Source organism: Peromyscus leucopus, chromosome 5 (genome assembly GCF_004664715.2).
Source record: "Peromyscus leucopus breed LL Stock chromosome 5, UCI_PerLeu_2.1, whole genome shotgun sequence".
NCBI lineage: Eukaryota > Metazoa > Chordata > Mammalia > Rodentia > Cricetidae > Peromyscus > Peromyscus leucopus.
The window spans coordinates 132090916-132116525 of record NC_051067.1 but is presented as its reverse complement, the minus strand read 5'-3'; the positions used below and the strand labels follow the sequence as shown (position 1 = coordinate 132116525).

Below are 25610 nucleotides of genomic sequence, written 5' to 3'. Positions count from 1 at the left end.
GAGAGAGGAGAATTCTGGGAAGCGGAAGGCAGAGGGCAGAGACACTGCAGCCACCGCCAGGACAAGCAGCATGTGAAGACTCTGGTAAGCCACCAGCCACGTGGCAAGGTATAGATTTATAAAAATGGGTTAATTTAAGATAAAAGAACAGTTAGCAAGAAGCCTGCCATGGCCATACAGTTTATAAGTGATATAAGCGTCTGAGTGATTATTTTATAAGTGGATTGTGGGACTGCGGGGCTTGGGGAACCTGGAGAGAAGCCCTCCAGCTACAAATGGCACCCAACGGCTCGAGTTTCCACCTTAAGCCTGAAAATATTTAATAACCAATTCTAAACAGAGCCAAAAACAGGTTCCTGCTTCTTGTCTCATACGGGCAGCTAGACACTGCAAAACGCAGGTTTGAACACTGGCGGGTTCCTGGCGTGTGCGTTTGACCGGCAGTATGGCAGAAATGCATCTGCCAGCGGCACATTAAGCTGTGTGGTAGATTTAGTCTTTACTACTATTAAAAAAAAAAAGGTTTCTGGGCTACACGCTGCTTTGATAAAAGCTTAGACCCACTATTTCTAAAACTTGATGACTCCCAGAGCTGGCGGAAAACGTACCACTGCCATGTTGGAAAGCTAAAGTGGGCGGAGCCAGCAGCCACAGCGCCGTTTCAGTCTTACAAGGGTGCAGTTTAAAGCAATAGGCTCAAGGTAATATAAAACATAAGCCACGTAAAGATGGCTACCACACAGAGAATCTGGATTATGTTCTCTTTGATATTCGTAACTAAAGAAAAACATTTGATTACAAAAGCTGTTGAGTTATGCCAAAATGTGTATTTTAAAGGTACCTTGACTTCAAATTTGGATATAAGGATATGTTACTTTGGAAAAGAGGTTCTGCTTTTGTTTCCACAGAAAGCCAGAGGCTGTGGATTTGTTCCAGATTAAGATACATCAGGTTTCACCAGCCAAGACCCCCCTGAAAGGTCTCCGATGACACCATGGCCCAGATGATCCAACATCCAGAGCGGTTTCAAGGCAACTGGTTCATACAATACAGCCTCACGGACTACCCCATAGGCCTAAAATTTTCTTTGCATCCCAATAAGATACAGCGCCCCCCTCCAGCAGGAAGTAGTAAGAGATGCTACGCCCAAATTCCCAAATATACCAAGCTGGCTTTAGAGGTGGAATTGGCTCACTCCCCCTCTAAACCCAGACATATTGCTTAAAAAAAAAATGGTTAAGAGATTCTTGTGTCCCAAATCAGAAGAGCCCTCTGATGTGGGACAGAAAAAAAAAAAAAACAATATTTTTATTTAAAACAGGTTGATTATAAATGTGATCTCTTCCAAAAAAAAGAAAAGGGGATATGATATAGATATATAGAAAGATATAGAGATGATAAGATAAAAGGGTAGATTAATGAACCTACTTTTAAAGAACAACTTGTTTAAAATGTTTTACATTGGTATAAATTTTAGTTTATTGATACAAACTTGAAGTTAATTTTGTTATACTGTACATATATATTTCTATTCTTGTTTTAGGTATTATGTTTATGTAACTCATTTAAAATTGTAATGGATAATTAAAAATAGATTAATAATTAGTCATCTATGATAATCATATTTGTAGCCATGTTAGTTAAGTCTTCTAGGTATACATAGATATATTTCAGATAGATAGGTAATCTTCAAACACTTCATAGACCTAGAGAATATGGCATTTAAATAACTTAAAATTCTGTTGACGTGAGACACAATTGCTCCTGGCTGCACCAATTTGATCCCGAGAGAATGTTGGGCTTCTAAGACATTTCCATTTGGAAGTTTGTCTTCTTGGCACAAAATGGCCTACTGGGCAAAGAACTGCCCTTGCCTTGATGGCTGACAGTACAAATATAATGCTGTCCTTTCTGGACAAGCGGGACACAAGGAAAGCGACCACTGTACTCTGCCAAGACAGGGTAAGATGGTCTCTCAGAATTCCTGCTTCTAAAAATAGTCTGTCAGATACTCTAGGCCTGTAGCCAATTTGAATGCACCAACAATGCTGAGAAACATTAGGTGACTGTCCAGGCTGCCAGCTGTCTTGGTCTACTTTTGCAAGATTCCCGAAAGTTGCTTGCATCCATCTACCATTTCTCAGGTACCATTATGTTCCTTCTCAGGTCTTTGATGTGGTTGAAAACTAGATAGTTGTAATTTCCTCAGTTATGATAAAAGATAAGTTAGATATAAAACCTTAAACTCACAAATATAAGATAGATAGGACATCTTTACTATTGTAACTGTAATTCTTGCTCGGTAATTGTTTTGTTATATGCAATTTTACCATGTTAAAGTTAAAACCTTACTTTTTAAAAAAAACAAAAAAAGGGGAAATGCTGTGGATATCATTCTATATAAATAAAACACTGATGGCCAGTGATCAGGCAGGAAGTAGGTGGGACAAGGAGAAAGGAGAATTCTGAGAAGCGGAAGGCAGAGGGCAGAGACACTGCAGCCACTGCCAGGACAAGCAGCATGTGAAGACTCTGGTAAGCCACCAGCCACGTGGCAAGGTATAGATTTATAAAAATGGGTTAATTTAAGATAAAAGAACAGTTAGCAAGAAGCCTGCCATGGCTATACAGTTTATAAGTGATATAAGCGTCTGAGTGATTATTTTATAAGTGGATTGTGGGACTGCGGGGCTTGGGGAACCTGGAGAGAAGCCCTCCAGCTACACTACCCACTACACACTTGGACTGTAAGTCTCACCTTGTTCCTCTGGCACTTTATCACCTATTTTCTTTTTGGGATTGATCTCAGCACCAGCTTTTGCTCAACTAACGAAGTGTATAACACATGCAGCCTAAAATGCAGAGACTAGAAGCAGAAGTCATGTCTTGCATATGTCTTGCATATTTCAGTAATCTCCACCTACTCCATCCCTATTCCTGTTTATCTTAAGGACAGGATTTAAGGCTAGAAGTTGCTCTTTAAGTGAGTTGGCCAAAACTGGTTGGATCTAAGAAGGCTGCCCACAGTGTCAGTCAGACGACCTCTAACTTTATAATTTCACCTGTAAGCCAAATAACACATTCCAACAATACAGCAGTTTTCCACTTGCCATGACAATATGGAAGAACCATAAAAGGAGTAAAAAGGGTTATCTCATGAACATCTCTGAGCATTTCAAAGTCACAGGAATATTCCTCCCATTTCTTTGATCCTGTAACTATTACCTCCCATGCACCAAGGAGTTAAGACTTTGATTTTGTATCTCATCGCCCACTTCTATTCTTAGCCAAAAGCCTCCTTCCCTGCTCAGGTCTTGTTGCTTGGTCTTGTTATTGGTTGCACAATTCTAAAAGGTAAACCGGACAACTCTGGTTTCAGAAATTGGCAACATTTAATACTGATGTACATAATGTAATGTCATGGTCCTCACAGATGTTCAGAACATGCTGTAGAGAACAAAAAAAGAACCTACTGAGTGCAATGACCGTTCTCCAATGCCTATCAAACACTAAACACCTGAAAAATAACATTTAGTAGCCTAGGCTAGCCTCAGATTCCAGGAAACCATCCTATCTCAGCATAAACAATGCTGGCATTAACAATGTAAGCCCATGTCGAGAGTTCAGTTTTCAAATTTTTTTTTAAATTTCATACATAATCCAACTAGTCCTTGAACTCAGGATTTTAACCTCAATTGCCCAAGTTCTGAGATTATTTCAACATCCCTATAGTTGTGTATTTTGTACTCTTGTCTATTTAAAAAAAAATTTCATCAATCTCCAAAACCTTTCCACATTAGCCTTGGTGATGCACACTTGTAATCCTTGCACATCAGAGTCTGAGGAAGGACTAAATCTGGTCAGCCTGGGATACACAAAGGTCAAGGGGAACAAGCTTGCTTTCTTAAAAACTGTTCCTTTAAATGGGAAGTAGCCTTGAACACACTGGCACAGGAGACAATTTCCTGAATAGAACACCAGTAGCACAGACACTGAGATCGACAATTAATAAATGGGATCTCCTGAAACTGAAAAGCTTCTGTAAGGCAAAGGACACTGTCAATAGGACAAAACAGCAGCCTACAGAATGGGAAAAAATCTTCACCAACTCCACATCTGACAGAGGGCTGATCTACAAAATATATAAAGAATTCAAGAAACTAGACATCAAAATACCAAGTAATCCAATTTTAAAATGGGGTACACATCTAAGCAGAAGAATCTCAAATGACTAAGATACACTTAAATGTTCAACATCCTTAGCCATCAGGGAAATGCAAATCTAAACGACTCTGGGATACTATCTTACACCTGTTAGAATGGCGAAGATCAAATGACAGCTTATGTTGGAGAGGATGTGGAGCAAGGAAAACAGACCTCCAGTCTTGGTGGGAGTGCAAACTTGTACAGCCACTTTGGCAAATAGTATGGCAGTTTCTCAGAAAATTGAGAACCAATATACCTCAGGACCCAGCGATATCAATCTTGGGCATATATCCAAAGGATGCTCAATCCTACCAAAAAGGACACTTGTTCATAGCAACTTTATTTGTAATAGCCAGAACCTAGATGCCCCTCCATGGAAGAATGGATAAAGAAACTGTGGTACATTTACACAATGGAGTATTACTCAAAGGTTAAAAAAACAAAAAACAAAACAATAACAACAAAAAAACACAACATCATGAAATTTGCAGGCAAATGGATAGAACTAGGGGGATAAAAATCAACTTGATTGAGGTAATCCAGACCCAGAAAGACAAACTTTAGAAAGACAAACACTCATAAAAGAATATTAGCTGAAAAATAAAGGATAACCAGGCTACAATTCACAGCCCAGAGAGGCTAGGTAACAAGGAGGGCACAAAGTGGGATGCATGGATTTCCCTGGGATAGGGAAATAGAAGAGATCTCCTGGGTAGACTGGGGTGGGGTAGGAAGATGGGAACATGAGGGGTCAGGTTGGGAGGGTTGGGGGCGGGATGAAAGGGGAGAGTAATGAAAGAGATGTCTTGATGGGGACACATTTCGGGATCAGGGAAAAACTGGTGCCAGGGAAACTCCCAGGAATCCACAAGGATGATCCCAGCTAAGGCTCCTAGAAATAGTGGAGAAGGTGCCTGAACTGTCCTTCTCCTGTAATCAGATTGGTGACCACCCTAATTGTCATCAGAAAGACTTCATCCAGTAACTGATGGAAACAGATGCAGAGATCCACAGTCAAGCACTGGGCTGAGCTCCAGTAATCCTATTGAACAGAGGGAGGAAGGATTTTATGAGCCAGGGGATCAGGGTCATCACAAGGAAACCCACAGAAACAATTAACCTGAGCTCATAGAAGTTCATAGACTCTGGACCAACAGCTAGAGAGCCTGCATGGGACCAACCTAGTCCCTTTACATACGTGTGACAGTTGTGTAACTTGGTCTATTTATGGAACTCCTAGCAGTGGGATCAGGGCCTGTCCCTAACACCTAGGCTGGCTTTTGGGAACCCACTGCCTTGCCCAGCCTCAATACAAAGGGTGGAGCTTAGTCTGACCTCAACTTGAGATGCCATGCTTTGTTGACACCCATGGGAGGCCTGCCCTTTCTGAACAGAAATAAAGGAGTGGATGGGGGGAGGGGGCAAAGGAAAAACGGGGTGGATGGTGGGGAGAGGGAACGGAAGGAGAGGAGGGAGGGAAAACTGCAGTCGGATGTAAAATAAATGAAAAAAATTATTAATAAAAGGGAAAAATTGTTTCTTTAATTTGAGATTATAATTACATCATTTCCTCCTCTTCTTTCCTCCAAAAACCCCCATATACCCCTCCCTGCTTTCTTTCAAATTCATGGTACCCTTCATTAATTGTTCTTACTAGCAACACACACCCTGTGGTGATATATTATGTCACCCTAATAAAATTTGCCTGAAGATCAGAAGAGAACAAGCCACTAGATTAAACATAGATGCCAGGCAGTGGTGGCACACACCTTTAATCTCAATACTTGGGAGTCACATGCCTTTAATCCCAAGCACCAAGATGTCTGGGCGGAGAAAAGTATATAAGGCATGAGAAGACAGGAACTAAGGCTTTTCAGGCTGAAGAGTCCTCAAGGTAAGAAATGGTAGTGGCTTGTTCCTTTGTCTCTCTGATCTTTCAGCATTTACCCCAATATCTGGTACTGGATTTTTTATTATAAGACCATTTAGATTTTGAGCGACATACATCCCTAAATATAATCTGGCTTGATAATCCTAAGAGTCGACATTGGTACCCAGACCTTGGCAGTAACCAAAAGCTCTCTTACTGGATTTGAAATCCAATCAACAAGAGGGAAACCAAAACTAGCCAACTATTCAGAGCTGGTAAAGTCACAGATCGTGGAGGAGAACGTACAACCATCACTTTACTAAACTAGCACAAAATCTAACTATATTCCAAATATCTGTTCTTATATCTACAGATAAGAGTGGTCCTTACCTCTCATTAAGCAGACTTCTCTTTGCAACAGAGACCATTACAGAAAACCACAACCCATCAAAATGCAGAGCAGGGGAGGACAGTACCAATGGATACATCTACAGAACACTCCCACCCGTAATGTTCAGGGAACACTGCTGAAGAGGGGGTGGAAAGACTGTAAGAGCCACAGTGTCAGAGTTTGCTGTGACTCTGTGTTTCCCAGGAATGTCAGAAGTTACACCCCTAGTCTCACCAACATGACTGCCTAAACAAGAGTTGAACAAGGACAACAAGAGACATGTGTGCACAGGAGAAAGGCCTCAGGGCTTGAACCCTACATAAAGAAATGAGGACACTAAGGAATGCCGAGAGCAGGAGAGACAGTTTTCTCAAGGAAGAACACATCAATTGGTTGTCCAATACCAAATGGTCAGCCCTGAAAGCAAACTTACTTTTAGGAACGTATCCTAAGGAAAGACTCTCAAAAACATGCAAACAAGATACTATGTTACTACTTACAAAAATTTTTTTTTTCAAAGCACTTACCCTAAACTTAAGTCAAATGACTCAAGTCTAGTAGAATGAGTACTCTCATAATTATGGGTACCGTGGCTATAGCTTATCAGTCCATAGTGTCTGCCCAGCGTATACAATGGCCTGAGCTGGATCGGCAGAACTGCAAAAGCCAGCTGTGGTGGCGCAAACCTATGATTCTAGCACTTGGGAGGCAGAAGCAAGAATAACAGAAGTTCAAGGCCACCCTCAACTACACAACAAAATTAATGACTAGCCTGGCCTTCAAGAGACCCTATCTAAATAAAATAAAATCACAAAAATAAAATAATTACATTTTATTAATAATATTTAATAATAATGCTTTATAAAATCACTTAGAGGTTGTTCGAATCTTAGATGATCTTTTTAATAAATTTAAAGAAAAAGAGCCAGATATTGGGGTGAAAGCTGAAATATCAGAGAAGCAGAGCAAGCCACAGCCAACTTCATGGATCCTCTGACTGAAAGCCTCTGAGTCCTCACCCGAAAAGGTCTCAACTGAACTGCTTTAGTTCCTGTTTCCTCAGGCCTTATATGCCTTTCTCTGCCCATCACTTCCTGGGATTAAAAGTGTGTGTGCTTCCCAGTTCTGGGGTTGAAAGTGTGTGCCACCACTGCCTGGCTCTGTTTCCAGTGTGGCCTTGAACTCACAGAGATCCATATGGATCTCTGTCTCCCTATAGGATTAAGAGTGTATGCCAGCCGGGCGGTGGTGGCACTCACCTTTAATCCCAGAACTCGGGAGGCAGAGACAGGAGGATCTCTGTGAGTTCGAGGCCAGCCTGGTCTCCAAATCGAGTTCCAGTAAAGGCGCAAAGCTACAAAGAGAAACTCTGTCTCGAAAAACCAAAAAAAAAAAAAGTATATGCCACCACTGTCTGGCCTCTATGTCTAATCTAGTGGCTGGCTCTGTCCTCTGACCTAAAGATAAGTTTATTAGGGTATACAATATATCAAAAGATGTCTTCCTCTTAAAAAAAAGAAAAAAGGGGAATTATATAGTCAGTATTGTCCCATTTATATCCACATATATGAATGTAAAAACTTTTATATATTTGAGGAAAAAAAATCAATCAGTGAATAAATAAATTTGCTTTCTGATACAAACATATTTCAAGCTATAAATTGTACGTAATCATATGTAGATATTTCACTAGGATATTCATAATCAACATAAAATACTACTTTAAAATACCTAAAAATAAGCACTATTCTGTAAGATAGGAATATAAATGATCCCTTTCTACATTCTTTTCTCAATTTTTCATTCAATATACAGCTCTATAAACAAGATGGGAAGCATTATTTAAAAAAAAAAAGAATGACTTTAGAAATTGCTGTCATCTGTTTTGGTCTTTATGAAGTACAAGGTACAGCAATCCAATTTCTTGATCAATTTTATTTTTGTCATATTTAATATTACATGAGAACACAAATTTGCCAAAGAATCAAGGTTTCTAAGTACAGCAGTCCTAGCAAAATTTCACTTCTGAGTGTAAACCCCAAAGAATCAAAAACAAGGCTCAAACACATCTATGTATCTTGTTCACGGCAACACCTATCTGAATAGCTGAATGGTAGAAGCAATCTGGATGTCCATGAGAAGCTAATGATTAACCAAATGTGGCACCGACCATGAGGTCTATCAGCCTTGAAAAGGGAAGTTATCCTGACCACACTGCAAAATTGATGAATGCAGACAACATCACACCCGAGTCTGTTCTAAGAGGACAAATACGTCAGGCCCCACTTATTAGGAGTGTAAACTCAAAGAGGGGCTGCGGAATGGAGGAATGAAGACAGTGCTTCCTAACTGAGCAAGAATCAATGAAATGCTCTAGACATGGCTGGAGGTAACTGGTACCAAACGTATGAAGGTACTCACTACCACTGAACTGCACACTTAGGTAGTTACTTTATCACTAAAATGCAAGCAAGCAACAAACAAAAATAGTCATCTACAAAGAGGGTGGAGAGGCCTGGGGAGACTGTTCAGTCATTAAAGTACTGGCACACCAACACAAAGACCTGAGGGGGCGAGGGGTGGGGGGAGCAGATGAAACAGGAATGGTGGTCTGTAATACTAGCACTGGGTTAGGGAAGACCTGCATACATCTGGTGCTCACTGGCTAGCAAGCTTAGTTGGTGAGCTCTAGGCCAGTGAGAGACATCTGAGGAACATCTGAAATGCCCTTTAGACTACAAATGGTATCCATACATGTACACGTAGGGGGGGGGGGGGGGAGCAGGGGAAGATCAAGAAAACTCTCCAATAATAACCAGATTCTACCAGTCAGTTGCAGGACTGATCTGCACCAGGAAGACAGGACAGTAGAGGCAGAATAGCCAGATGGCTGGCAATCAGAGCTGGCAGAGTAGAAAGCTAAGGAATTGCTCCACCACTGACCTGCATCCCCTGAAGTAATTAAAATACTATGAGAATCACAAGTTCCAACTGTAAGTGTAGGAAGACACTAGTTGATCCTTCTGGAACACCAGAGGCCAGAATCTTCTAGGAGGTCAAGTCTAGCTTACCTCCTACATACTTGGAAGACAGATACGACAGATCCTCAGTCTGGCCAGGGATCCAAGTCCACAAGACAAAGGCTAAAACCAACAGGGAGCACAGTCTCTTGTGATAAGCAACTCCTGCCATATTAATGACAAAATGCATGACCTAAACTCAATCCAGAAGAAACATCAGACAGATCCAAACTAAAAGCTAAAACAAGTAAGTGTCTCACACTCCTTAAAGGGCCAGGGTCAAGAAATACAAGCCAAGGAGCTCAGCACCTCTGTTCATTTGATCCTTTACTCCAGAGGAGCCACCCACTGAAAAGACTGAGTCAACTCCCTACTCTATTGGGAAACAAAGACTCCTTAGTCTTCTTGTAGTCCTAAAAGGAAGGATTTAGGGATGGCAAATTTCTAGGATATATAAACAAAGAAAGAGAACCAGTTTATAAAGAATTTCTGAGAAACAAATTTGTGACACAGAGAAAGACTAATGAAGGAGATAATCGTCTTAGTTTGTACAGGCTCCCAACTCCTAATTCCAGTTCCTTGTGAAACTCTGTACAGCTTTTTGCCCTTGGACCCCATAGAAAGTCTTCATATATAGTAATTTTTCTCTTCCCAATTCCTCAACTCAAGTACTCATCATTTTTTAGTAGTTGTTCTTTAAGACAAGGTAGCCCAGGCTAGCCTCAAATTTACCCAGCTGAAGATGACCTTGAACTTCTTCTAATCCCCTTGCCTCCATGCCTGGGATTGGAATTACAGGCTTGTACCACTACACCCAGTTTATATTGGTTGGAGACTGAAACCCAGTAAATGCTGGGCAAGGCACTCTGCCAACTGAGTTACCCAAGTCAACTTTAATTGACTTTTGATAAATATAACTGACAGAATCTTAATTAATGTTTGTCATAGGCAGCCTCCAAGGCTGACAATATATCTTCTGGTGTTCAGACTCTTCTATGGTATCATTTCCTGAGTGTCAGTGGACTTTGGTCACTTGCGAGCTTAGTTCATCAAACAGGATTATGGCTTCCCTTCTGGTGATCTCTCTTGCTTTCCCTCAGATAACTTGGACTGGAAGATACTTTATCACTATCTGCAGAGGCCAATGTGGCAGGAAGTGAGGCGAGGACAAGTCCAGGTGACAGCAGACCTAATTCTTTCATGTTCAAAATATTCAGTGCAAGGTCCTAAACTATAAAACCTGACAGATTATAAGGACCTGGTGATGCTACACGGGTTGAAAGATAACACAATTCTCTTGGTAGTAATTCTTATTCAGACTAGCATGTTTTTCGTTTTGTTTTTAAAGCTCTGAGATGAGTCACTTTCTTCTTGGTGATCTACAGCCACACTGCCCAAACTGGACAGAAGAGGAGCAACAGGGTCCAATAACAGTTTCTGACAGGAATCTTACTCTCTGGAGTCCTGGCACACAGCTGACACTGCTGTGTGATGTGCTGAGGGGCAACTCCTAAGAGCTCTGTTCTCTTCTAGGTAAATAGGGTCTCTAGGATCCTGCAGCTAGGAGTGCTCTCATTCCATGAAGGCTACTTTCTCATGCTCCACAAAATATACCATAGTCATTGGCAGTTCTAAAGAGAACTATACTATGTTCCATGAGACACTTTGAGTATTTTCAAAATCTAAAATACATGAGAAATACACAAAAACACAAGTTTCCAATGTACACCAGTCATATGAAATCTCTGCCAAACATTCTCTGAATGAGCCAAATTCATTTTGCAAGATATTTGGAGACTGAGTCACTACCAAGTCTAACCTACCCAACTACAAAAATGACCCTGTACCCTAACCTGGCTATGTCTTTCAGAGATATAAAGTCTCTCCTTCTGAGGCACACTGACTTGTCTCCTGCCTGCCACTCATCTTGCTGTCTTGCAAACTTTCCTTCATCATACCCCCTCAACTGGCCTCCTTCCTTTGTATACAGAACAGTAAATGCCCATGTGGATACCCAGCAGATCACTAGGTCCTTAAGGACAAGCCCCAGCAGATCACTAGGTCCTTAAGGACAAGCCCTGGTGATACTGATCAGTGTGTTCCTAACCTCCAGCAGAAAGCCTGGAATTTAGAATTTAAATGACTACTGTTTGTGGACCCACAGAAAACAGAACCTACAAATCCCACAGAGACACCAAGCTCTTAATACTTCTCAGTGAGAGCACCTCTGTGAGCTACCACAGTGGCTATGGCCCTAAGTATAGCTATCAAAGGTTCTGGTATAGTTTCTCCACAACACATACCTACATGCGCTGTTTAGGGAAGTTTAGGGGGTGTCTTATTTAGAGTTTCTATTTCTGTGAAGAGACACCATGACCATAATTCATATAGGGAAACATTTCATTGGGGCTGGCTTACAGTTCAGAGGTTTAGTCCATTATTATCAGGGCAGAAAGAATGGCAGCACTCAGGCAGACATGGTGTTGGAGAGGTAGCCCAAGAGTTCTACATCTGGATCAGCAGGCAGCAGGAAGAAAGAATGGACCAGTAGGGCTTGAGCTTCTGAAACCTCAAAGCCCACCCCAGTCACACACTTCCTCCAACAAGGCCACACCTCCTAATAGTGCCTATGGGGGCCATTTTCATTCAAACCACTACAGGAGGTGTGGCCTTGCTGAAAGAAGTATGTCACTAGGGGTAGGCTTTGAAAGCTTAAGGTCTCTCCCTGCTCCCAGTTCTCTGCTGTTATGGGATTCCAGATGTGAGCCTTGAGCTTCCTGCTCCTGCTGCCCTTTGGATTTGGAAGCTCAAATAAACTCTTCTCTAAGTTGTCTTGGCTGTTAGAATAATGGAATGGTATTTTAAAGATAACTGTTAAATTACAGACTGGATCACATAAACCAATCCAATACATCCTCTTTTAATACATATGTCCTACAGCTTCTTTCCTCTAGAACTCTGATGAACACAGGTATGTATGTATGTATGTATGTATGTTTCATTTGGAATACATAGTTAGGAACACATAGTAAGAGGCTATGGGGGATGAGGAACTCTTTCAAAGGAGGGAATATAGAATATAATGATACCAAGGGAAAAGGGAAATCATGAAACAGGAAACAATGGGGTAAGGGATGAAATGGCAAGGAATATGGAAACCTACTACTGTACACACACACACACACACACACACACAATGAGTTTAAATGGAGTTACCCTATAACAGAGGCAGCAATACTTCAACTAGACACCTCATATTAGCAAATAAAAAGTCAAGTACCAGGAAAGGTACTTGAACTGCTGACCAGAGTGGTCCCATGGACTTCCCAGCACTACAAGCTATTGACCTCACTCTTAGTTACCCTCCAAAACTTGACTATAAGACCTTGGAGTGTAGAACATGGTGAAACCAAGATGGTGCTGACCTTGTAGCCTCACACAAGTGGCTAGCTTTCAGAGTGCTGCAAAGTAGCAAGCACACTACTGGAGGAAAAAGTAATCACTGGTCTTACCCAGCTGTCAGCTCTCTGAGCTACAATAATGACTGGCCTGGTAAATTACTGATTCAAAGTACTACAAATGTTACAGGAGTTTCTGATTGGATTTAAGGCCTATCCTGCAAGATGAAACCCATACTTGGTATCGTTTTTCAGAACCAGCCTGTGGCTAGTGAGGTCACAGGCCCTAGGGAAGAATCGTCTAATATTATTCTGCTAAATGGACATAGTGTTAAACCATCTCCATAGTAATTATTGTTATACCAATAGATTAGTATACCGCTCAACTCCCACCAAGAGAAGCTTTTTTTTACAGTAAGTGGTGATTAACACAGAGACCCACAGGTGGTCAATGTACAAAGAGTATGAGCCTGCCTGTCACTCAAGCCTAAATGGGACATCAGATCACACTCCCTCCTATGACTCCAGCATCTTTGCACAAGAGGGGGCAGAAAGATCGCAGTCCAAGCCAGAGGTGGCAGATGACTGTAGATAACTAGAGAGTGTTTGTTTACCAGGTACAACAGGGCAATAGCACATTTGAGCAATATGAATTCTCACTGTTTGTGACAGCCAGCAGCATAAGACATGTTCAAGCTCATTTCAGACAAAATTCCAGCATGGAGGATGGAAGGTGGGCATGAACTCCCATCAGAGCTGAGAAGCTATTAGTATTTGACACTGCTGGGAGAAGGAGAGTCCGTTTTCTTTAAGTATGTAACCTCTGGCAGATAGATGCTCCAGGGAAATCCCCACGCTTAAGAGTATTTGGGTGCAGAAATTGGACTAAAGGGGTTGAGAAAGGGGGGCGGAGGGAGAACATGAGGTTGAGTGGATAGGACAGTGGATCGAGGAGGACAGGGAAGAAGGTGAATAGGACCAAAATGCATTTTTTCTTGTTTGTTTGTTTTTGAGACAGGGTTTCTCTACGTAGCCCCAGCTGTCCTGGAACTCATTCTGTAGACCAGGCTGGCCTCAAACTCAAAGAACCACCTGTCTCTGCCTCCTGAGAGCTGGGATTAAAGGCATATGCTACCACTGCCCTCTCAAAATACATTTTAAGAAATTCTCAAAGAATTAATAAAAAATATTTTATTTTTTAAAATGGAAAAAAGTTCAAAACCGTCTGGGTTATACGGACAGATCCCTTTCTAAAACAAACCAACCAACCAACCCACAAATAAGTCTGTAGGAGTTTACTCACATCTTTAACTATTCGTCCCTTTTTGTCTGTCAAGAGTAGAAGCACCCATCTACAATAAAACACTTGCTTAAGACATGTCTTCAGCATTGAGCCGTGCAAATGTCTGCAAGCATACGAACTCCCATGTAGAGCATGTCCTAGTCATCCTTCAGTGAGGTCTGTATTAGGAGAGCATAAAACAGAAGTGATTTGCATTTCACCACTCACCAAAGACTGCTGTAAGGCTTACAAAGCAAACTGGCATGGATGTAAATGTAGCTAACAATTATCTTCAGTGTAACCCAGCTGTATTTCCCTGGATACCAGGAGCTGGCTGTGTAATCCCATATTTCAGGATGCTGGTACCTCTCTCCTAAGCAAGGTACTTGCTTACCTACCTTAATGCACGTCACTGACATACCAGGAACAAATGCTGCCCTTGTGTATGTCTGGGATGTGTGGTGATATTTTATTTGTGCACCCCAATAAAACTTATCTGGAGATCAGAAAACAGAGCCAGTCACCAAATTAGACATGGAGGTCAGGCGTGGTGGCACACACCTTTAATCCTATCACTCAGGAGCCAGAGATCTCTGTGAGTTCAAGGCCACACTGGGAACAGAGCCAGGTTTGATGGCACACACCTTTAATCCCAACACTTGAGATATCATATCTTTGCTTGGGAAGGACACACGCCTTTAATCCCAGGAAGTGGTGGCAGGAAACAGAAAGGTATGTAAGACGTGAGGAAACAGGAACTCATGCTCTAGAGGCTGAGGAGTTGGTAAGGTGATGTTAGCTGTGGATTGTTCTGTTTCTTTGATCTTTCAGCATTCACCCCAATATCTGGCTCCGGGTTTTTTATTAACAAGATTGTTTAGCAATTCATGTTACAGGAGTGGGGTAGAAAAATGCATATATCTGCCATCTAAAGAAACTTCAGATATTCTGGAAGAGTCATGAACTATCGATCTTCAATACTAGATGTCTGGGATGGTTTTTATGATATAAGACAGACAGTGATGACAGTGATGTAACACTGAAGAACTCGAGATGCAATTGTTAAAATTTCCTAATAATTTAACAATATACAGCTGTCCCTCAGTAGCTGCAGGTGCCTATTCCAGGATCCTGTTAGATACCAGAGTGAGTCAAGTCTCTCCTAGAAAATGGCCAAGTATTTGAGCACAGCTCCCGCACATGCTTCTGTACACACAGATCCTCTCTAGATTACTTACGATACTAAGCATAACTGTTCTTTAAATAATTATTAGCATGTATGGAGAGAGAACAGATTACAAAACAAGTTTACATATATTCAGTATATACACAAGTGTTTAAAAGCATTTGTGGTCAGCAGTTAAATAGATCCATATATGGAACCCAAGGACACCAAAGACCAACTGTAGCACAGAAATTGAGCTATTCAAACATACGTATGTAAAGACACACAGTGTATCGATACACACTTTGCCTTAAATTTGTTGCTCTTATATGATTCCATATCAAAATAACCCTAAAACAGCAGGTTGCACTGTCTGCATCTTAGAGTGAATTGGAAACCTTTAAATAAACCTATTCATACTAATGAATAGGCCTAGATTTCTGCTTTAAATGAAACCAATGATGAAGACTTCTGGTTAGATAAATCCTAGATGCATCTGTGGAATCTGGGAGGCAGAAAGAACACTGTTTAAATGACAAATTAGTATTTACAGGTTGAAACTAGCATGATCATAGAAAATGGACTGAGGACACTACAGCCTCCATCAGCAAACTTACTAACAGCTTTATACTCTAAATTACCCTAAGTCTACAGAACAAGTTTGTGGTCTTCCAAAGATTTTTCTAAAAAAAAAAAAAAAGCCTAACAAATGAAACTTAGATATCTTTCAAATGAAAGAGCACACCATAACACCTCATTCTTTATTGGCAAAATCCTTCTGTAAGCCCATGCTGTGCTGGTTGTTTTTTATGTCAACTTGATACAAGCTGGAGTCATCCAAGAGGACAGAACTTCAATTGAGAAAATGCCTCCATAAGTCAATCTTGTTGGCATTTAATTAGCGAACTGATGTGGGATGGTCCAGTCCATGGTTGGTGGGGCCACCTCTGCACTGGTGGGCCTGGGTTCTATTAGGAAGGAGGCTATGCAGGCCATGAGGAATAAGCCAGGAAGCACCAGGTTCCCACATGGTTGAGTTTCTGCCTTGGCTTCCCTCAATGGACCATGACCAAGGATGCGGAAGCCAAACAAACCCTTTCCTTCCTAAGCTGTTTTGGGTCATGGTGTTTCATCACAGCAATACAACCCCAGCTAAGACAAAACCTAGTGCCAACAAGCTGATTGCAATCCCTTTATTTCCATTTCTTTACTACAGCCCATAATAATACTCAACTTGGTTCTCTGAAATGTTAATCTTCTTTTTTGTTTTTATTTTTGTTTTTATTTTTCTCTTTTTGGGGTTGTTTCTGCTCTCTCATTTGAAACACAAAACCTCCACCAAATATGGTGTACACCATAAAGGAAAAACATTTCTCCAAACAAAATTTAAGAACATATCAGAAAGATCATTCATGATTCTAAAAAATGGTTTGTGCAATGTATCACATAAATTGGTTCATGGACAGAAATCACATGATTACCTTAATAGGTGCAGAAAAAGCTTTCAAAAAAATACCCTTCCTAATTAAAGTTCTGGAGAAACTAGGAATGCAAAGAACATAATATCAACATAATAAAAGCCATAGATGACAAATCTATACCCAACATTATACTAATTGGGGGTGATTGAAAGCATTTCCAATAAAATAAGAAATAAGGCAAAGGTGTCCCATCTCCACTCTTACTCAATATTATGCCTTTAGTTTTATGTAGGACAACATAATGAAAGGGAAATAACAGAGATACAAGTGGGGAAAGGAAGAAGTCAGAGTAACCTTATTTGCAGATAATATAATCTATACAGAAGAGACCCTAAGATGACCAGAAAACTATTAGAGCTAATAAAAAACACTTTCGGCAAAGAACAGGATACAAAAATCAATATACAAAAATTAGTAGCTTACCTAAACACCAATAATGAACATATTGAGGGAGATATCAGAAAAATAATCCTATTTACAATTACCTCAAAAACAAACAAAAGCCTTGTAATTAAAGCTAGCCAAGGAAGTAAAAAACTTCTACTGTGAAAATTTTAAAACACTAAAGAAATTAATCAAAGATACTATAAGACAGAAAATTGTCCCATGCTCATAAAGTGAACAATAAATATCAGGAAAATAGCTAGACAATCAAAGACAATCTACAAAGTGGATGCAATTCCCATCAAAATTCTGACATCATTCTTCTTTACAAATGGGTGGGGAAGGGGGGCCTGAAAAAAAAATCACAGAGAACACCAAAAACCAGTTAGTAAAGCAATCCTGAGCCACAGAACAATGCTGGAGTTTATCACCATGCCTGACTGCAAGTTGTACTCTGTAGACATGGTAATAAACACATCACTGGCACACACTTTTAATCCCAGCACTCAAGAGACAGAGGCAGGTAAGATCTCTGTGAGTTTGAAGCCAGCCTGGTCTACTTAATGAATTTCAGACCAGCCAGAGCTACAAAGAACCTGTCTCAAAAAGAAGAAAACAAAAAGCATAACGCTAGTATAAAAGCAGAGACATATCAATGACAGCATAGGAGACCCCAGCTATAAACCCAGACAGCCACAGCATTTTTTTTTTTACAAAATCCGATTCGAGAAAACAGCCTCCTCAACAAATATTGCTGGCAATACTATCTACACATGGAAGAATAAAACTAGACCTGTGTCTCTCACCACATACAAAAAACAACTCTAAACAGATAGAAGACTTTAAGGTAAGACCTGAAACCCTAACACTAATAAGGACAAGTAGAAGAAACATTTAAGATATCAACATAGGCAAATACTTCTAAACACAAGTCTCTCAAGAATTAGTGCCAACAGTGATAAGTAGGTTTTCATGAATGTAAAGAAAATCTAAGCACACTCAATACCTGCATGGACAGACAGCTTACAGGATGGGAGAAATCTTTACTGCTGTACATCTGACAGAAGGTTAAAATCTAGACTATACAAAGAACTCAAAAACCTCACCAGGGATCAAAAAACTAAACTACCTAATCAAAACTAGTCTAATGAATCAGACAATTCTGAAAAGATGAAGTACAAACTGGCAACAAATATATGAACTCAAGAATGTTAGAGCACAACTTTAATCCCAACATCTGGAGCAGAAACAGGTGGATCTCTATGAGATCAAGGCCAGTTGGTCTACACATCAAAAAAAATTTTTTTTAAATAAAAAAGAATATTTAACATCACTAGCCATTAAGAAATGCAAATTAAAAACTACAATGATTTTTATCTCACTTCATTAAGAATGGCGTTTAAAAGAAAACAAGCAACAAAGGCCGGTGAGAATTCAGACAAAAGGGTCACCCTTACACGCTGCTGGTGAGAATGTAAACTAGTCCAGAATGTGTTAGTCGGTATGCAGATCCCTGAAAAAGCTAAAAATAAATCAACCTTATGACTCAGCTACACCACTCCTGGGTATCTGTCCAAAAGTTGAAGAAAAAAAAAATCACAGAAATAATTGTGCATCAATGTTTACTGCACCACCGCCATCAACTGAGGAATAGAAAAAGAAAATTTGAGTTATATACAATGGAATTCATTTCTACTATGAAGATGAAATTATTTCCTTCTAAGTAAAGTGGGTACAACTGGAGATAATAATAATAAGCAAATTAAGTCAATCTCAGAAGGGCAAATACTGCATGTTTTCTATCACTCATAAAATGCTGTGTGTGGAATGGTCGGAAAGTAGAAGCAAAACTGGGAACAAAGGAGGTGAATGGAGAAAGGGAGGTGTGAGGAGTGTGAGGGATGGAGGGGTACACCCAAAGTTCAGTACAGATTTGCACGAAAAGGGCCTAACAGAAACCTGTACAATATAATTCATTATTAAAGGAGTCAATGTGTTCCTGCTTGTCAATCATGTGCAGGACTAGCATCAGCCTTCTACAATAAACATTCATTTCTTCACTCCTTCCTTTAAAACACAGTTTTATTATGGTGTTTAGGAGGAGTTCTAACGTTTTCTTCTACGTGATTTAAAATGTGTAAATGCACGGCTATGGTTAAAGTCATGTAAAGAGAAGATCAAGCGAATGGACACAGAAAGTAACACTACTGCAGCTGGAGAGATGGCCCAGTGATTAAGAATGCTTCCTGTTCTTCCAGAAAACCTGAGATAGGTTCCCAGCACCCCACGGTGGACAGTTCACAACCACCTGTAACTCCAGATCAAGGGGATACAACATCTTCCTCTGACCTCAATTGACACTCAGAAGTAACACATTCACAGACACACACATACACATAAATGAAATAAATCTTAAACATCACTAGGAAAATCATGTAGTACCAGACTTTACTATAAACTGTGTGAGTATCCTTATGATACTCATTTAATAAAGCTTCCGTCCTAACCTGAAACAATGACAAAATTCTTCCCTTTAGCATTTAAATGTAGCTTTTCACATTACAAGGCACGCTCCATTCCAAAGACGAGAATAAATCAATACCAGTTGTCAATTCATTCTCATAAGAAAAGTTTCAGATGAGTTTATCTAGATAAACTGTATGAGGATTTTAGTTAAAAACAAAAAAACAAGGCATAGGGATATAATTTCCAACTTCTAATCTTTGGGGAGTAGGGAATCACATAAACTGTATTTTATGTGTAATGCACAAACTACTTTTAGAGTTTGATGATAAAGCTGTACGGAGAAGGCTACTGCACAATCAGTAAGATAAAACATTACTTACTAGGTGTAATGACTCCTTTAACTTTTTTCAAATATACCAACCAAGTCACCTAGATGAACCTGAAATTCATAAGACTGTAATTCTAGCCCATGCAAAAACTAACCCACAGCCGCCTGGTAATAACTGTCTTTAACAACATTCTCAGGTGAACATTTTACTTCAACCCAGCAACCATCCCCATAAAGTATTTATGTGCGTTGCGGGAGTGTATGTACATATATCATACATATGTACACATCTGCGGTATATACAGTCACAACCACACTTACTCCCTTGGGCCTGGTTTAGTTTTTTTTGGGGGGGGGGGGGAATAGTGTTGGAACAGAGTTGTCTTGGGGGAACGCAGGCCAACTCCAGGTAAAGACCTCCAGGTACAAAACTCACCGTTATGACAATTCCCCTCCTTTAGGAAAGGGCATACACCACTGCCACCCAAAACATAACGGCTCTGGCAATATCCCAAAAGCACCCTGCCTGAGGCCTTCCCTGTCACCTCCGGACAGGACAGACACATGCACACTGTAGCACCCCTGCACGCCTGCCCCACGCCCGGAGGTCTGTGGCTAGCAAAGTTTCCACCACTCCCTGCGGGCCTAGCCCCGAGGCAGCGGACCCGCAAGGCTCCAAGCCCCGCTGGAGAGGAGAGGGAGAGGGAGAGGGAGCGACGCCGCTCACCGTCGATGTTTTCCCGGTCGCTGATGTGCTGCAGGTTGCAGCCCGTGTCCTCGCGGCTGAGGTCCGTGTCGGGCCGGTAGGACTCCAGCCGCGAGTGCGCATTCCTCCGGAGCTTGGGGCTGGACGACACGCAGCACGAGGTTGTGTTCCCCATCGTCAACCGCCCGCCTGGGAGCCCCGGGGCGCGGGCGCGGGCTCGGGCGCAAAGGCAGGCCGCCCGCGCCCCGCGGAGGGCGGAAGCCGCGCCGGCCCCGGGTCAGCAGAGGCGGCGGCGGCGGCGGGGCCTCGCCATGGACGGCGGCGACAAGCGGGTGGCGACGGCGGCCGGCAGGCAGCGGCCCCGGTTACTACGGCCTCAGCCCCTGGTGCGCGGCGGAGGAGGAGCCTGAGTCCGCGACTGCGGCCCCGCGCAGAGCTCACCCCGCCGCGGCCATGGCGGGCGGCGCCGCGCAGGCCGCCTCCCACCGCGCTCCCGTTCGGCGCCCGGCTCGCAGCCCCGACTTCGGCAAGCGGTTCCGGTTCACGCCGGGGACACGGCGAGCACGCGCGGAATAGCCAAGTGGGCCGCGGGAGCGGGAGCGTCCCCCGGCGGGGCGCGGCGAAAGGCGGGCGCACAAGGCTGATGCTCGCGCAGCCCCGCCCCACGCCTGCCCGCGTCCGTCCCGCCCCGCCCTCTTCCGCGCGGCCCCGCCCCCTGCCCGGGGCCCGGCCCCTCCCACTCTGCTCTGGAAGCAGATTCTCGTCGCAGGAAGGTTGTGTGCAGTTGCGGGCACCCGGCGGAAAAGTCGTCGCTGAGTGCGGCTCTCCGCTCTTCCGCTTCCAAGTCGCAGGGGCAGGAAGTAGATCGTGGCCCCCGAGCCGCGAGGGGGCGCGCGCTGGAGGGAGCCTCAGCGCAGCCTCCTGTCTGAGGCAGGCGGGTGATTTCTGAGCTTTGCTAGTGTTGGAAGAAGCTCCGGGTTGAGCGCACCCTGTTCCGGCAAGCTCTACCGAGGACTTGAGAATGACCCTGGGGACAGGGACTGACGAAGTCAGGACGAGTTAGCAGCAGTGTTCCAAGTTTTGGACTACACTTGTTTTGTGTTTCAAATGCCCTGGATTTTGTGCTTGGGTAGGAACCAAGATAAATGTTGGAAAGAACTTCAGGTGAGGAAAACCATCTTCTCGATCCTTTCCAAATAGTGAAAGGGGGGCTGGGGCTCTTCTAACATCCCCTGCCCCACAAAAACCAGGCGTGTGGTCCACACCTGTAATCTCGGTAGGGCAGAGAAGACTGGATGATCAGGAGTTCAAGATCTCAGGGAAGGAGTCAATGGAGGGAGGGATATGCATGGTCATCAGGTATCAACAGGAGAAATGAGGAAACCGATGCTTACCTAGCATTAGCAATCTGTGCCCGTCTTGTTAAAGGCTTTATTTCGTTCACACCTACTCTTTTGTTAAGCGTGTGCAGTCCATCCACCTCGGGAGTGTTCATACCTTGTTGCTCTACAAGGGGTGGGGAGACTCCATGCTCTGAGCTGTAATAATGCCATCCGTTGGGATGAGTGGCAGAATGCCTAGGGAAATGAATGACTGAAGAGTAGTGGGTGCTGACCAGATGAGAAAGGAAATATTAAAGGGAAGTTCTAGAGAATTGCAGCCCCAGGAAGGGTGGGTAGAGAGCATCAAGACAAAATAGTGGTCTTCATTAAGGCTGCACTGACCTTCCCAGTGTGAAATGTAAATGGAATGCCCTATCTTTTCTTGCAAAGTGTTAATTGAGACACAAGTGTCTCGAAGTGTCAAGGCACGGGTGTGTGGGTTCACACGGATCTGTGGAAAGAAGACTCAGAGGCACCTTAAGAATGAATCTAGCCTTTCTTGACTGCAGGGGGCATCCAGCCTCTACAGACTGAAGCAATTTCTCTTCACCCAGGGCATTCTTAATTTTCTCAATATTTACAATTTGGAAAATTGATTTCCATATGCTCAAAACAACCTGAAAGGAGCTCCCAAAAATACAATGCTAAGGGCAAGTTCCTCTTTTTATTTAAAAGGTACCACAGTTTTCCAGGTTTCCTGAACCGAGTTTTGCATAGGCCTTTGTATCCTTGGGAGACTCAGACAAGACTCACATAGGGCAACAAGGGAAACAAAAGGTATTGGTTAAACAAAAGATGGATTGAGACTAGATGCTACTCTCTGGAGCCAGTCCCGGAGTAGCTCAGCAGGAACGCAACCACAGATCCCCCTTTCTTTATACAAAAATCAATTCTCTTGAAGGTTTTGCAGCCTCACAGTAAATATAGCCTTCTTTCCATCTATTTGTCTTTCAATTTTACACAAGTAGACCAAAACACATTTTAAAGCCAATGAAGTTACTATTGCTAGAACAAGAGCAACACCTGCCAGGATAAGAAATCTATTAAAGTGATTTGTGAGATTGAATGAGGCTATGGTATCTGCTAGACTTTCCATAATGTCCATTCCTGCCATATTGGGTAACTTTTTTTGCAATAGCTTCTTCAATTTCTTCTGTAAATCATAAATCATTTGGGAAGAATTAGGGAGACTCAACAAATGCATCTTAACCTTTTCCCAATCATATTTTCATTACATCTTAAGAGTGTGATACAATAAGAAGAAACATTCCAATCACATTTTAATTTTATCTGCTCCTTCAGAATTTCTAACTGATCCCCTAACAATACAACAGCTTGCCTTAACTCAGCTAATTCATCTACTATCTCATTATCAGTCTTACTTTGTTCAGTCCAAAGTTCTTCCGTTTATGCCAGTCTCTAATGAATTCAGCGGTTTGGATTTCTTTATGAAGTGCCACTCCAGCTGTTGCTGCTGTAGCTGTCAATGCAATGATTACTATAATAACTGCAACCACCAGTCCAGCCATTTGACATGTTCTTTTTAATATTCTTTCAACGAGCTTCTATACCAGGATCATCACAGGAGAGTCTTGCCATGGCCTCGACAACTTCACCGGTATCCAGATTGCTGGCCTTGCTCTAAGAATATATAAACATTCAAAGGTCAAATTTAAAAACATACTAGAATTAACACAGGTATGAAGGGTACACTGTGGTGGTAATCTAATTGTACTGAAATGTGATTTTGATTGTATGTTAATAAATAAAGTTGCCCGGGGGTCAGAGCTATTAGAGCCATAGCAAGAGTGTGGCAGTGGTGGCACACGCCTTTAATCCCATAGATCTCTGTGTGTTCAGGGATACAGCCAGCATTGGAGACATATGCCTTTAAGACCTAGGGGGCTGTACATTCAGACAGTGACAAGGCAGTCACGTGTTTGGGTTTACAACCAATGAGAAGGCAGAACAAAATACTATAAATAGACGAACAGACAGGAAATAGGTCTCTTTCAGGAAGCTGGGACACCGCAGGTGGAAGGGTGAGATTTTAGCTCTGAGCTCTGACCTCTCGACTTTCTCTTTTACATTGTTTCTGTGTTTCTTATTTAATAAGACGGTTGGTTACATCAATAGTACACCGTTCACAAATGATGCTATAATTATTTGGGTACCATTTGTACAGGCCCCTTTAATAGCAAGTAAAGATATGATACACATGCCATAAGAGGATGGCTTTAATTTAGTCTAAAAGACAGAGTGAACTTATCATTCTTAATGTTTAATTTTTATTCCCACACCTTAAGAGGGTGGAAGGCACTTACCAATTTCCACAAATTAATCTGAATTGAATTGCCAAATTACAGGAGAGGACTTGCCATTCCAACTCCATGCCACCGAATAGTTTCATTTGTAGAAACACTGATTTCCACAGTTCCATTTAAATTGTACCATTTCCGTCTTAACTCTGAGTGAGAATATTTCCCTTGAGGGGATCCATAAGGGCTCCAATCAATGACATCTCCTTTGGAGATATTAATTAGCACTCAAGGTTTCTCACTCTTACACTGTTGCCAGTGTATCCAATCAGATTCCTTGTTGGTAACCCTCATCTAACAGAATGGTAGATTTATGGAACTAGTAGCATTAATTGCCTGTCCTTTAAAACCGGATGCATGAAGCATATAAAACTTAATGATAATCTTGGGTAGTGTTGACTATGGATAGCCATACTTGAGAGGTTATATTTAGGCATTGAATTCCATTTCCCATGCAAATAGGAATTCCTTGTACTCTAACCATGTAATTGTCAGTCACTTTACCCTCCTCCATTGGCTGAGCAGGACCTCAGTTGTCATAAAGACCAGGTAACCAAGAAGATTCATTAACCTTTACAGGAATATTCATATCTCCCCAACTTACTGCTAAATTAATTGAAGGGTTGGGGATAAAAAGCCCAATAATTATGATCAATCCCTTTTACCTGCACCATTACCAAGGAAAGCATGGCAAAAAAATAAGTGTAGCATTTAGAGGCTTGTGAGTCATGTGAAGAATCTTCTCTCCTTTGTCACACAGACTCTTAAGCTGTCCCTAGGTGGGAGGATTAGTTGTTTGTTGCAAGAGTCTCCAGTATCTTGTCTTTCACAGAGGCATCTCTACAGCCCCAGCATCCAGGAGATTTCTCTTTGTGCATGCTGGATTTCAATGGGATCTACAATTTATTATCTCCTGAGGAAACATAAGCATTGCCTCAGCCCTAACTTAACACTTTCCCTGGACTATTTAGATGTTAAAACATTTATAATACATGGGCTGACTCGATTCAGCAATTCTTTCCATAACTCAATTTTGTTCCTGTTTCATTAGCATTTAAAAAATTTTTAAGTTAGTAGGGTATTATGTAGTCTATCTCTGGGGGTTCTCATATCCCCCTTCTATTTAATAAGCATCCCTTTTAGGGTGAGGTTAGATCTCTCACAAATTGCCTAATTTCAGCATTGGTATGGGTTCCATAATCTCAGCTGGATC

At 41.9% G+C, this 25610-nt stretch overlaps 1 protein-coding gene across 1 annotated transcript in view; it reads right to left on the bottom strand.

Moving 5' to 3' along the window:
* The window catches only part of Ccny (cyclin Y), a 132689-nt gene extending 111482 nt beyond the window's left edge, over window positions 1–21207 (bottom strand). Inside the window, exon 1 of the mRNA XM_028887832.2 lies at window positions 20719–21207. Within this exon, the coding sequence (XP_028743665.1) occupies window positions 20719–20872 (154 nt within the window). The 5' untranslated portion in view covers window positions 20873–21207. The remainder of the gene's footprint in view (window positions 1–20718) is intronic.
* Between the last annotated feature and the right edge of the window lie 4403 nt (window positions 21208–25610).